The sequence below is a fragment of the Procambarus clarkii genome, chromosome 58 (assembly GCF_040958095.1).
Source record: "Procambarus clarkii isolate CNS0578487 chromosome 58, FALCON_Pclarkii_2.0, whole genome shotgun sequence".
NCBI lineage: Eukaryota > Metazoa > Arthropoda > Malacostraca > Decapoda > Cambaridae > Procambarus > Procambarus clarkii.
In genome coordinates this window covers 24,534,105-24,549,718 of record NC_091207.1, presented here as the reverse complement: position 1 = coordinate 24,549,718, position 15,614 = coordinate 24,534,105, and the positions used below count along the sequence as shown (strand labels likewise).

The following is a 15,614-nucleotide window of genomic DNA, read 5'->3' as shown; positions in this document are numbered from 1 at the left end:
TTATTCTTTCCTCTTTTATATGTTCACTGTGCATGGTTGATTTGTAATATAATTTTATTGGGGGTGTTGTGGTTTCTGTTCTAGGTTCTGAATTATACCAACGGTCCAAGTGTCTTCTTATAGCAGCGTTTATTTCCGCGTTGCTATATCCGTTGTTCACCAATACCTGAGTTACTCTTTCAAACTCTCACTACGCCCTATAATCAGCCAAATACCAACCCCAACTTATCACCTGGCAAAGAAACTCAATGAACTCCTAACTCCATACACTCCAAGTAAGTTTAGTCTACAATCATCAGCAGATTTCCTAGAATTGATCAAATCTACCCAGCCCGATGGAATCATCGCTTCCCTGGACGTTGAATCCCTTTTTACCAACGTCCCAGTCGACACAACCATAGGAATGATACTGGACAGAGTATACAGAGACGAGAGCACCCCCAAATTAGACATACCTGAGCCACACTTGAAAAGTCTTCTCGAAGCATGTACAAAGGAAGCCCCTTTCATCAGTCCACAAGGAGACATGTATTTACAAATAGACGGAGTAGCAATGGGCTCCCCCATAGGAGTTTTATTTGCTAATTTTTATATGGGAACCATCGAAGATAGGGTCTTCAGTAGCAGACAAAAACCAACTGTATACTGCCGTTATGTAGATGACATATTCGTAATAGTAAAAGACTCAGATGAACTAATTGACCTAAAAAGACACCTAGAGAGAGAGAGTCAGTACTCCGATTTACACATGAAAATAGTGAAAATAACAGTCTGCCATTCTTGGATGTACTAATAACAAAAACAGGAACCTCTTTAAGCACCAACGTATATACCAAGCCCACCAACATAGGATTATGCCTGAACGGTAGAAGTGAGTGCCCCCAAAGATACAAAGCCAGTGTTCTCAATGCTTATATTCGTCGAGCGCTTACCCACTGCTCTGAATGGAGCAACGTGAGTAGAGAGTTTGAAAGAGTAACTCAGGTATTGGTGAACAACGGATATAGCAACGCGGAAATAAACGCTGCTATAAGAAGACACTTGGACCGTTGGTATAATTCAGAACCTAGAACAGAAACCACAACACCCCCAATAAAATTATATTACAAATCAACCATGCACAGTGAACATATAAAAGAGGAAAGAATAATGAAAGAAATAATCCGTAAAGGAGTAAAAAGCACTACTCCTAACCAAAACATAAACCTGATAATATTCTACAAAACCAAGAAGACTTCCGAACTCCTTATCAAAAACAGCCCGAAGCCGACGGAGAACCCTCTACAGCAGTCAAGCGTTGTATACATGTACACTTGCCCCCACGAAGGATGTAACCTTCAATGTAAGTACATAGGTATGACGTCGACCAAGCTGACGAGGCGTTTGACATGCCATCTTCAATCTGGTGCCCCTAGGAATCACATGAGACAAGCCCATGACATTACTCTAACAAGAGAAATGTTGAACAAGAATACTTGCATAATAGACAAAACCCAAGATTCAAGAAGATTACAAATTCTTGAGGCAATTCACATAAGAATAGAGCGACCTACCATGAACACCCAAATCACGGAACTATTTACTCTACCCACCATGAGAGTAAGGACAAGACAAGAACATATCGATGCCAACACAGAAGACAATGTCCAACATAACAGGCCAATTACACTGGATTAATCTTTGTGTTTAGATAGGAGATGCCTCGTATGGGCCAATAAGCCTTCTGCAGCCCCTATGTTTATCCCTTATGTATCCCCCCATGTTTTCACCTTCATTGTATTATCACCTGACCTAATGCGGGTATAAAATCAACTAGTATTGTAAGATCTGTTCACTTGAGAATGAACCATGGAGGTTCGAAACGTCGTGCAAATTATACAAATAAGTGTAATACACTCTATAGTAAATCACTTCTTTTCTTCACCTTAAAAGTACGAAAATGAGTTTTGGAGAACTCCTATTTCAATTAAGCCCTGATGCTAAGAAAATAGTTAGAGGGATAGAAGCCCTAAACCAGAAAATAATAAATACAGAATATGCGGTCATATTCAATGAAACATGTTTGAAAGAAAACCTGCTGCCAGTATACACCAATATATATATATATATATATATATATATATATATATATATATATATATATATATATATATATATATATATATATATATATATATATATATAGGGGGTACCACCTCTGGTGCAATTATAGGGACCCACAGCCTCAGAGAAGGGAACACAGAGCATTCAGGGAAAAACTTGCCATTTAACTCTGAATACGTAGGAGTGTTCGCTTCTCCTACCACCCCCCTTTTTTACGGGGTACACTTTATTATGCAAGGTTATACACTTACATATCTGATTTTATACAAAAAATGAACATTAAGAGGACACAAGAAAAAGTTTGCTTCCTAGAGGCTGTAGATTTCCTCGAACTCCTCCGACGCCGGGCAGGAACCGAGGATGCAGCGGGCATTCCCCCTCTGGATCGCGACACTGAGGCGCTGAAAGAGAAAACTTGCCGCCCTAGGGTCTCTTGTGGTGTCAATGAGCTTGGAACCAAGATCCTTAAGAAACCTTCTTGCACTCTCTCCCCATGGGCCTAGGGTCTCAGACCCTATTGGAACGAAATTGTACTGATGATTTAATTGCCTGTACTTGGCTGTCTTGTGTCTTTCTCTGCGTGTCGCTGCGGCTCCTGCTGTGCCGGCAGAGAGGTTGATGTATGTGGTTGCCAGGGTGGATACGCAAGTATAGTCCCATGCCAACTGTCTGCCACCCTTCCACGGACGCAGTGTGATTCCGTCTGGTCGGCCGGCAAAGCTAACAGAGTCACGGTTCAGTAGGTTGCGGGGCTCTCTCTCCGCTGGACACTGAGCAGAGCCAAGACTTCTTTTAATGATGTCATAGACCTCGTCATGTCTAGTGTGCCAAGCACCAGATTGTCCACAGTGCAGGCCATGCAATCCATATTCGTCAGCATCTGCCTCGCCGCAAATACACCTGTGAACAGTGTGGATAGGGGCAGCAAGGCGGAGAGCGACTGCAATACGGAGCTCCTGCGGATCAAGACGTGTGCCTGTCGCAGACATTGGGACTTCCCAAAGGAAGTCCCCTGCATGGGGAGCCTCTATATATATATATATATATATATATATATATATATATATATATATATATATATATATATATATATATATATATATATATATATATATATATATATATATATATATATATATATATATATATATATATGCATGGTGGTGTAAACTTTTGTATTTTATATATATATATATATATATATATATATATATATATATATATATATATATATATATATATATATATATATATAGGCGCTTGATCATTTTCAATTACTATTAAGTAATTTGAAAATATTCATTGGCGATGTTTAAATATCTCTCATTATTTCGTAATTACTTAGTGAAATAATAAGATCCGTCTTTACTATACAAAATATACCTCTTTCGTGCTTAACAAAACACCTCTTTCGTGCTTATCAAAATACATCTTTCGTGCTTAACGAAATCTTCCTTTCAGCTTAAAAAAATACTTCTTTCGTGCTTAACAAAATACCCCTTTCGTGCATACCTCTTCATATTAAAGAAAATATTCATTCATGCTTAACAAAATACCCCTTTGTTCTTAATAAAATACCCCTTTGTTCTTAATAAAATACCCCTTTGTTCTTAATAAAATACCCTTTAATGCTTAATAAAAATCCTTCTTGTTTATCAAAATACCCCTTCCTGATTAACAAAATATCATTCGTGCTTAAGAAAATACCCCTTTGTGCAAAACAAAATACACTTTCTTACTTAGCAAAATACTACATCAGATAAACAAAATACCCATTATCCTAAACAAAATGCACCTTCGTGCTTAACGGAAAGGCACAGCGTGCTGTGGAATACACAGCTCGTGTTTAACAAAATAATCCTTTAGTCCTTACAAAATACCCCTTCGTGCTTAGCGAAACATTCACTCGTCCCACGCTTAAAAAATAAAATAGCTGTGCTTATAAATACCAACTGAAATACACAAATAATCTACCCCAACTGGGCTGTGCAAAACTTTTTCTTCAAAAATTCAAAAATTCAAAAAAGTACAATTTGCACCGCCTTCAGAAGTAATTGTGTGTATATATATATATATATATATATATATATATATATATATATATATATATATATATATATATATATATATATATATATATATATACATGTCGTACCTAGTAGCCAGAACGCACTTCTCAGCCTACTATGCAAGGCCCGATTTGCCTAATAAGCCAAGTTTTCCTGAAATAATATATTTTCTCTAATTTTTTTCTTATGAAATGATAAAGTTACCCATTTCTTTATGTATGAGGTCACTTTTTTTTATTGGAGTTAAAATTAACGTAGATATATGCCCGAACCTAACCAACCCTACCTAACCTAACCTAACCTATCTTTATAGGTTAGGTTAGGTTAGGTAGCCGAAAAAGTTAGGTTAGGTTAGGTTAGGTAGGTTAGGTAGTCGAAAAACTATTAATTCATGAAAACTTGGCTTATTAGGCAAATTGGGCCTTGCATAGTAGGCTGAGAAGTGCGTTCTGGCTACTAGGTACGACATATATATATATATATATATATATATATATATATATATATATATATATATATATATATATATATATATATATATATATATATATATATATATATATATATATATATATATATATATTCATATGTGTGTGTGTGTGTGTGTTGTACCTAGTAGCCAGAATGCAGTACTCGGCCTACTATGCAAGGACCGATTTGCCTAATAAGCCAAGTTTTCCTGAATTTATATTTTTTTCTAATTCTTTTCTTATGAAATGATAAAGCTATCCATTTAATTATGTATGAGTTCATTTTTTTTTTAATTTGAGTTAAAACTAAGGTACATATAACCTAACCTAACCTAACCTAACCTAACCTAACCTATTTAAACCATGAAAATCTGACCATCTGTCAGTTATTTTGTTTACCATTAAGCCTCAATAGCCTGTGCTAATTCACTCATGTTACCCTTAACCTATGTTAATTTAACCCTTAACCTATGTTAATATATTCCGGTAGCCTTCGAAGATGGAGTTCCAGAGTCCCTTGAAAAAGGTGGACACGCACTCGTATGCAGAGAACAAGCCACAATAGCCTGGGTGATACGAACTACAAAAACCACACAAGTGGACTGAAAGGGACGATTTTTCGACCCCGTCCTCTATCCCCGCCCCATTTCTTATTTTTATTTTCTGTCCCCTTCCATAAATTGTGATATATTAATCGATGACAACCTAGGCTCTATAATTATGTAGTAAATATGTAATTATAACTATTATGAATGTTCTTCAGTATTCTCTAACCCCACAACGTGGTGATAGTGTGAACCTTGTTAATGTGAACTTATTCACGTTATTGATCTGAATCCCTAAACATTGTTAATCCCGGCCCAATATATAGTGTTAATACGGACTTGTGTTTCTGGCTTCTCACGCATCGACTGTCGACTGAATCCTTCTGTGTCTCGCCCAAGTTGCTTACGATTTTGATGTGTAAAACTCATTTCCAACTCGATTTCCAACTCATTCTCAAGACAATCGACTCGAGAATGGTCCAGGACGGACCGAAACGTCGTCGTCCCTTCACCTTCTAGTGTGTGGTCTGGTCAACAATCATTTCCAACTCATTTTGATTCACGTCCTCTGCGAGCCTATTGGTCTAGCGGCACTTCACTCCGTCCTATAATCGTTTGTTAATATAGTGCCGCGTTCAGGTTGGCGTTCCCGTATAATATACCGGACTTCAGGTTAATTTTGAGCCCCTTGCTGCATATATCAACATGACCTTATACCTCTCTATATGTCGTTATATCTCCTCACATGTAATATACTCCCTATTTTCTTATGGCAATTTGGCCTCCATGTTCAATGATAGTCTGACCAAATCCCACAGGTTAAATTAACTTGTTATCATATGTTAATCTAGCCCCTTGTTCACATGTTAAGCTGGCTTGTTATCATATGTTAATTTAGCTCCCATTCATATGTTAATTGGGGTTTTCTTCGCGAATTTAATGAGGCGCCAATTTTGGAATCATCTCCCATGCATATTTGGGCTCATTATCTATGTTGATATGTTCCTGCTTCCTTGTCTTAATCTGGGCCCCTTCATCCCATGCTAAGCTAGTCTTTACCCCCGTGTTAATCCATGTTAATCTTCTTAACTGCCCCTGCTCTTTATTACCCCTCTTCCCCTCCTCCTCCTGCTCATGTTAAATTGCTCACTGCCACATGTTAACCAGGCCCCTTGTCCCAATTTTATATCTTCCAATATTCCATGTTAATCTGGCCCCCTATCCCATGTTAATATGACCCCCTATCCCATGTTAATCTGGCCCCTTATCCCATGTTAATCTGGCCCTCTACCCCATGTTAATCTGGGTGCATCCACCTCCCCAGTCCCTGTACGGAGTGGCTCTTCGGGATACTGCCATCAACTGTATGGATGATGATGACCTCTTAGCAGCCCGACTCCTGGGCATGGGCAGGTAGGTCATCAATGTCTCCCATGTTGGCCAGGTAGGTCATCAATGTCTCCTATATTGGGCAGGTAGGTCTTCAATGTCTCCCATATTGGGCAGGTAGGTCATCAATGTCTCTTATATTGGGCAGGTAGGTCATCAATGTCTCCTATATTGGGCAGGTAGGTCATCAATGTCGCCCATGTTGGCCAGGTAGGTCATCAATGTCTCCCATATTGGTCAGGTAGGTCATCAATGTCTCCTATATTGGCCAGGTAGGTCATCAATGTCTCCCATGTTGGCCAGGTAGGTCATCAATGTCTCCCATGTTGGCCAGGTAGGTCATCAATGTCTCCCATGTTGGCCCAGGTAGGTCATCAATATCTCCCTTATTGGCCAGGTAGGTCATAAATGTCTCCCATATTGGCCAGGTAGGTCATCAATGTCTCCTATATTGAGCAGGTAGGTCATCAATGTCTCCCATGTTGGCCCAAGTAGGTCATCAATGTCTCCCATGTTGGCCAGGTAGGTCATCAATGTCTCCCATGTTGGCCCAGGTAGGTCATCAATGTCTCCCATATCGGCCTGGTAGGTCATCAATGTCTCATGTTGGCCTGGGAAGCCATCAATATCTCCTAGATTTGGAAGATAAGTCATCAGTATCTCATATATCTGGACTGGATGGTCATCATTGTTTCCCATATTGATCAGAATGTCGTTAGTATCTTTTATATTGACCAGGTAGGTCATCAGTATCTCTTATATTGGGTAGGTATATATTGAATGTCTCCTATATGGGTCACGAAGGTCATTATTCTTTTCTATAATGGTCCGCATATATATTTATATATATATATATATATATATATATATATATATATATATATATATATATATATATATATTTGTAATGAATTTGCTAGTTGTTCTCCAAGCTGCTTCAATATAAAAAATAATTTCTTTAAACAAATTATGAAATAATAGGGGGATGATATTTACCCTATTGTAAATAGGGTAAATTTTGTCCAATATTTTATGTTATGAGAGGCAAATGTATTTTACTATGATGAGTAAACTGGTTTTATAATACATGGAATTTTCTTTGTAGCTATATTAATAAATACAACAAATTTATTACATGAATAGATTACAATAGAAAATAAAAATTATTACTCTTCATACCATGTAACTTTATTGCTCTTTCTATGATAGTTATCTTTTACTGATAATTTGTATATTATTTTTGTTTGTAATTTGACTATATTTATTTCACATTAGTGCAGTGTAAAATTTAATATTGAGCTATTTTGGGGGGTTTTAAATTATTTCTCGAAGAATAAAATTTGTCATGCCCCCAAAAAAACCACAAGTGACACATTTTCTCTGCAGAAATTCATCATACGATTTGTAATGGAGTGATGTTCATCCACAGGACCATGGGTCGGCGCAGTTCTGAAAGCGGGTTAGGATCCGACTTCTGGGGCCGCAGTTCGACGCCTGGCGGAACGCTCACCGATTCTGCTTTATTCGGCTCCTCCCGCCAGAAGACCATCAGGAAGTCTCGCAAGCCCCGCTCTTGGCACCCCTCACCTTACGCTTCTGATGACGAGGACGATCTTCTATCGAGAGAAGAGAAAAAGCAAAAAATTAAAGCTGAAATCTCCCGGCGAAGGCAGCAAATAGAAGAGAATTCACGGCTCCACGAGGAACTTCTTCGCCTCGCCAGGCTGCGGGAAAGTGCCGAGCTGGGCTATTCGGATCCAAGAGTATACGGGCCTTATGATCAGAGTCCGCCCCAGTCCGCACGTGACTCCACCACCAGTGTCTTACGGTCTATTGACGAAATCCTTAGGGACGCCCGTGATCCTTCCTCTGGTTATTATAGTGGTTACTCCTCATATAAAGCAGGAGGATCGCCGCCCAACCGCTACGGCAGCTCCCCCGGAGCACGAACCTCGCCTCGCCACTACTACGGGTCCCGCGGACCATCACCTTCTCACTACCCCATGACGGAGGAGGACAGATCTATGGCTCGCCTTGCCTCCACCTTTCAGAGTGACGAGTTCACGGGCGCTCTCTACGAGCGCCTCTCCGATTTTTCTCCGCTAACGGCCGACAGCTTGAGTGACACAATGAGTGACTTCACCCCAGCCATGCCCTTGCTTCCTGACATGCCGACGCGCTCACGAAAGTTGTTAGAGGACCTAGGAAGCTCACCTATTACTAGTCAGGCGCACAGAGGCAAGTATGATATACAGAGACGCTACAGGAAGTAAGTGGTGTTGTGTGTTGTGCTTCTCGTCTTGAGGTATTGGTCGGTGTGTGTGTGTGTGTTTGTGTGTCTCTCTCCCCAGACCTGTTATATGCTAGAACTGTCCCGGTAAACCAAGCAATATACTAATGAAAATCAAATGTGGTTCCAAGATGACAACAGAAATCCACACACATATGATGTGATAACGAATAGGGGGCAAGTCTAGTGCACTTAACTAAATTTTAAATACGAAGTATCCTAAGATAAGTACCTCAAGTTGACTAGGTTAAGTATATTGTATTACAAACAGGTTCAGTGGCAGCCTTTCTCGAGGATATTGGAAACTATTCCCGGTGGCCTGTAATTTAACATACATATATAACATATACATATATATATATATATATATATATATATATATATATATATATATATATATATATATATATATATATATATATATATATATATATATATATATATATATATATATATATATATATATATATATATATATATATATACAATAAATAGCCGAAATATCTTATACCCTGTAGCGAGTGGAGCGTCATATTGGCACTTCTCGCTTCGATATTTTCAATTTTTTTATTTTCTTGGTCCCGTCTCCAGTTTCTTCCAAGTAAGCAACCCTCCTCGGCCAGGTTGTGTGGCGCGGGGCGAGCCAGGCTGCAAGGTACGCGTGCATGCAGGCTCGCTACACCTTACCTTGCTCTCCTCCCTCAGTTATTGTGCCTTATGTCCATACTTAGCCGAACACTTCGTTACACACATTTGATATAAAAACTTGATTATTAAACATTGAATTCCTTGATGATTTCCAACACCACCCCCCTCTCTCTCTCTTTTGCAGGCGCTCTCTCTGTCTCTCTGTCTCTGTCTCTCTCTCTCTCTCTCTCTCTCTCTCTCTCTCTCTCTCTCTCTCTCTCTCTCTCTCTCTCTCTCTCTCTCTCTCTCTCTCTCTCTCTCTCTCTCTTGCAGGCGCTCTGTCTGTCTGTCTGTCTGTCTGTCTGTCTGTCTGTCTGTCTGTCTGTCTGTCTGTCTGTCTGTCTGTCTGTCTGTCTCTCTCTCTCTCTCTCTCTCTCTCTCTCTCTCTCTCTCTCTCTCTCTCTCTCTCTCTCTCTCTCTCTCTCTCTCTCTCTCTCTCTCTCTGTCTGTCTGCCTCTCTCTGTCTCTCTCTCTGTCTCTCTCTCTCTCTCTCTCTCTCTCTCTCTCTCTCTCTCTCTCTCTCTCTCTCTCTCTCTCTCTCTCTCTCTCTCTCTCTCTCTCTCTCTCTCTCCCTCTCTCACTCTCTCTCTCCATCCATCTCTACTCCAGTCCTCCCTCTTTACTTGTGATGACAAACACTATTTATTATGATTGAGAAATAAGTAGATTTTAACATTTCACATTTACTATATATATAATCTAACATTTATTGGTTTTCCAACCAAATGGAACCTCAGCGTAGGTTCAAAAACTGCCAGCTGGTCAATCAACACAAGTTGATTGCCTATATCATTCTCTCCCCATGAAAAAGGAATTCCCTACTATTTGCGTCCCTATGCTGTCAGGAGGTCTCTTCCTGTGACATCATCCATGCTTATTTTGAACTTCTTATCTAAGTCATCATACGTTACAATGCATCTTCCCATGGAAAATGTAGGGGGGATAATGATTAAATATATTTATATATATATATATATATATATATATATATATATATATATATATATATATATATATATATATATATATATATATATATATATATATATATATATATATATATATATATATATATATATATATATATAAAATTTCTATGAGGGGATAGATTTTAAAAACGTATGGACCATGGGAATTCTTTTTAGTCCTGTGTTCAATGGTGTTGCTCATCCCCATACTATTATCATCCGCCATAGTGCATGGCGAGGTGCAGTGTTCAGAGTACACTGTTTCATCCCTCCCCCCCTGTCCCTAACACTGTACTGCGGTGGATGTGAATAAAGACACTCCCACCACGCAAGGTCCAGTTCGTGGTGGTAGTGTGTGTGTGTGTGTGTGTGTGTGTGTGTGTGTGTGTGTGTGTGTGTGTGTGTGTGTGTGTGTGTGTGTGTGTGTGCTAGAGTCTGAGAGACTCTTTGCGGGGGTTTTGTTCAAAGTTTTCTCTTCTTTACCAATTGTATGAGAGTCACTACGGCCTGACAAGTTGGAACGAAGAGGTTTTCCCCCTGAGGGTGCCATAAAATTAATCAGTGGATCGTTGAGCTGCTATTCTCACTGTAGATAGAGGAAGGGTGGCGCTGCGGGGCGTCTGGCGTTGTGGAGGGTGGAGGCGGACGGCCCTGACGCCCTTCAACGCCAGCCTTGTAGGTACCATGCACAACGGGCCTTGGCGCCAGTACTGCTTGGTGGCACCTTGGGGGTACTGGCACCGGTATTACTGGGTGCCGTACTGGCACTACCCAGTACTGCTGAGTGCCACCTCATGTCCTGACACCAGTACCACTGGGTGCACATTTGTGTGCTGGGGGTCAGTACTAATGAGTGCCACCTCAGTTCTTGGCGCTGGTACTGCTGGGTGCTACCTCGGGTACTGGCACCAGTACTGCTGAGTGCCACCTCGGAGCTCCACTGCCCATTACTTGAGTGTCAAGCACAGTCTGTGTTCTCCCTGCATGTGTCTTTCTTGCTTCTGAGGACAATGTCTATGTCACTGTACATTCCATTTCATTATATTTGTTCACGGCATGTAAAGAATACAATTTGTTGTTGACCTTCAAATACATCATGTTATTTGAAAGACCTTTGGTGTTTCTCTTGTATGACTCCTACATCACATAACGCCAGCAGACGGAGGGCCGTGTCCTCAGAGGACAATTACACCTATGATACAATCCCACTGCTTCTTCAACAGCAGAGGGATGCTTAAGGCCTCAGCCAGGGCAGCAGACGAATGGCTTGCTTCTCCTGCTAACTCTGCAAATTTATATTAAAATAGAATACCAGCTGGAAGTTTATATATATATATATATATATATATATATATATATATATATATATATATATATATATATATATATATATATATATATATATATATATATTGGCTGGTCCATCTGCAACAGCATACGTTCTATATATTCGCTTACCTTTGCTTGGACAATATTTGAATGACAGCTGCTCTTTTGCGGAAAAGAAATCCGCTTCTTTAGGTTCTTTAGAAAACATCTCACAATTGTTATATTTTTGGTGGCAACGAGCACTGTGGAATAGTATAACGAATGCATAACTATGCTTCCTTTACACTCTTCACCTTTCTCAACCAATTCCATATAATAATTGCTTATTATAGATCTTAATTTCCAGCTTTTAAAGCAAATAAATACAAAAGTTGATATGTAATGGGAAAATTGTAAATAACTTAAAATGACGATTAAGATTAAACAAAAAATAACATATTGCAAATAATATCGTTGCAAATAATCCTGGTAATTGCAAATAGTTTTTTTAGTGAAAATGTGGTTTCAGAAGCTGCAAATTGGGTCTTTAAAGCTCCTACAGGCCGTTAACCTCTGCCTCCCAAGCATCGTGCAAGATGGCTTCTGCAGCATGCATTTGCAATGAAGATTCGTCAAGTTATATATCTCTCGCTGTAGTGTGTCTAGGTCTTATGTTTAGGGTCAATGTCTAGGTCCAATGTGTGGGTACAATGTGCTGGTCTAATGTGTAGGCTTGATATGTAGGTTTACTGTGGGGTTCAATGTGTTGGTCCAATGTGTAGATTCAATGTGTAGGGTTCAATGTGTAGGTCCAATGTGTAGAATCAATGTGTAGGGTTCCATGTGTGGGTCCAATGTTTAGTTCCAATGTGTCATACCAATGTATTGGACCAATGTGTAGATCCAATGTGTAGATACAATGTGTTACATATATCAACACAATATACAACACGAAACAGTGAACATAAATTAGATAAGTTAAGATTTAGGAAAGACCTGGGTAAATACTTAGAAACAGAGTTGTTAATCTATGGAGCCAGTTACTTAGTAACTTCACAGAAATAAAGGATCGATAGATTACTTTAAGTGAAGATTAGACTTATATAGAAATTAGCTTTGGAACTTTGGAAATGGGGGGGGGAGAGGAATATAAATAGGAACTGCCTCGTATGGGGCCAAATAAGGTTTCTGCAGTTTAATGGATTCCTATGTGTGAGCTAGATGTGTAGGTTCATTTATGTAAGCCACCAAATGTGTAGATATAATGTTGTGTTTATGTGGTAGGTGAGGTGTCCGTTTCGTGTTACTTTCCTGATGCTTCTCAACTTTAGCGAATGGCTACGTGACCTAAAATTATTTTTGTTAACCCCTATTCCTTCATTTAAGCCCCCCTTCCCCTCTCTCCCTCTTCCACCCCCCCCCATTAACCCTCCATTCCCCTCTTTCCCCCTTCCACCCATTCATCCCACCTTTCACGACGCTGCCAATTTCTTGTTTTGAACCCTTTTCCCTATACCTATGTAAAAACTGCTGTAATACATGTCATCATCCTGCTTGCATAGTCTGGCACGTACAGCGTGTGTGTATGTGTGTGTGTGAGTGTGTGTGTGTGTGTGTGTGTGTGTGTGTGTGTGTGTGTGTGTGTGTGTGTGTGTGTGTGTGTGTGTGTGTGTGTGTGTGTGTGTGTGTGTGTGTGTGTGTGTGGGTGTCGCTGTAACCACCACCTTCTTCCCTGCTTCTCGTCTAAGAGTGGAGCTCCCTACCCGACGTACCAAGCCCGGTGGATGTTAGGTAAATCTAACAATTCTTGTTTTTCCACTTTTTCAACCACTTTGTGCATAGCAGCTAAACGATAGAGAGTTCATCTAATAACTGATCCACTCATTTCATAAGTCTTTAGACTTACTCATATAAAACTAATTCAAAAAGGAGAAAATTGATTGACATGCAGGAAAAGACACGGGACGGACACGATGGAAGAGGGGATGGGAGGGGTGTTGTATGGAAGGGGAAGTGATGGAGGAAAAGTCTGGTGGTATATGATACATATATATATATATATATATATATATATATATATATATATAACTAGCTGGTTGTGCTAGTTGGCAGTATACATATAACACTCTGATAGTGTTTGTTGTATAATACATGTAACTAGTTGTTTGTATGACTGTTAAATATGTATATTAAATTACTCAATCGACTTGAGTATGGTCCAGGACGGACCGAAACGTCGTCGTCCCTTCACTTTCTAGTGTGTGGTTTGGTCAACAAATATGTATAATTTGCTAGATGTGCACATGTAACTTGTAAGTTGTGTTAGTGCATTGCACATTCAGTTACTGGATGTACTAGTGTTCAGCACATATATCTAGCTAGTTATACTAGTGTTTAGCACCATATAATTAGCTGGTTTTGCTAGTATAGAGCACATCTAATTAGCTTAGAGTGCTAGTATTCAACACTGGCAAAGCTAGGTAGCACACATTGCTAACTGAGTGTGCTAGTAAACGGCACACATACCTAAGTGGTTGTTCTAGTATTCACCACATATAACTAGCTGAATGTCTTAGTGTACAACCCCTCATAACTAGCTAAATGTGGCGAATGGACTGATAACTTTCAGGCTCTGACTGATAACTAATTTAACTAGCTGAATAATATATTTACTAATTGAGTTAATCAGGAAGTATACACCAAATAGTATGCATGACATACATTTGATAAAGATACCAACCACATTTATGAGAAGAAAATGTGTGAAATGGAGAAATGATTTTAATCTAATGAGTTTATTGCAATTGTGATATCTTTTTTTATGAAGACTTTTTATTTTGTTTAAAAAGTAACTAGATATCTTTGTATCTTGGTGTGTGATGCCTATTTGAAATTTTATGTCTCGCCTCATCTTCTCGTGGTATCTGGAAATATAGATTAATTGACTTCTGTTGTAACTTCTACATATATTTTGGTAATTTTTATTTTTATTTTTGTTTGTGTGAGTTTGATTAATTTAAACGTTAACAAGAGTCACTTTCATTGGTGTGTATTGGCAAGACAAGTTATTCAGTCTTTCTTCGGGTACTGCCTGCGCTTGACTTGCTACATACTCCCGCAAGCAGCTCTGGGGCTAGATTCACGAAACAGTTACGCAAGCACTTACGAACCTGTACATCTTTTCTCAATTTTTGGTGGCTTTGTTTACAATTATTAAACAGTTAATGAGCTCTGAAGCATCAGGATGCTGTTTATAAAAATAACAACAGTTAATTGCGGAGTTTTCATGCTTGTAAACTGTTTAATAAATGTAACCAAAGCCGTAAAAATTTGATTAGAGAAGTACACGTTCGTAAGTACTTGCGTAAGTGCTTCGTGAATCTGGCCCCAGGTTTGGGCGGAGGGGAACCAAACCGGTAAAGGCGATTATTAAGAGGAAATGGATGAGAAGTATGAATGCTATTGAGGCAAATGTAACAAATGAGAGGTGGGTATGAGGGGGAGACAAGAGAGAAGAAAAATTTTGGTAACATGGAGAATAATGAGTTAGGTGTGAGTTAGACATTTTAATGCAAAGAGCAAACAGAAGAATAGTAAAATATAATATTGCGACGATGTTCAGCTGGTTAGTAGATTACCTGTTGATGATTTCGAGAGTTCTTATACACCTGATGGAAGACTGACTTCCCCTGGTGATTAACTGATCTCTCAGGCTGTTTATCTCTGTGGCCACCACAGCCAGGCTGATCCGGTGACCCCCTTTAACAGAAACTTGGCCATGTCAC

The 15,614-nt window shown here is 39.3% G+C and overlaps 1 protein-coding gene across 1 annotated transcript in view; it reads left to right on the top strand.

The window, feature by feature from the left end:
• Nucleotides 1-15,614, top strand: part of LOC123768007 (histone-lysine N-methyltransferase 2D) — a 263,037-nt gene that overhangs the window by 218,129 nt on the left and 29,294 nt on the right. The window contains exons 21-22 of the mRNA XM_069306790.1: nt 6,512-6,600; nt 8,006-8,845. Of these exons, the coding sequence (XP_069162891.1) occupies nt 6,512-6,600; nt 8,006-8,845 (929 nt within the window). The remainder of the gene's footprint in view (nt 1-6,511; nt 6,601-8,005; nt 8,846-15,614) is intronic.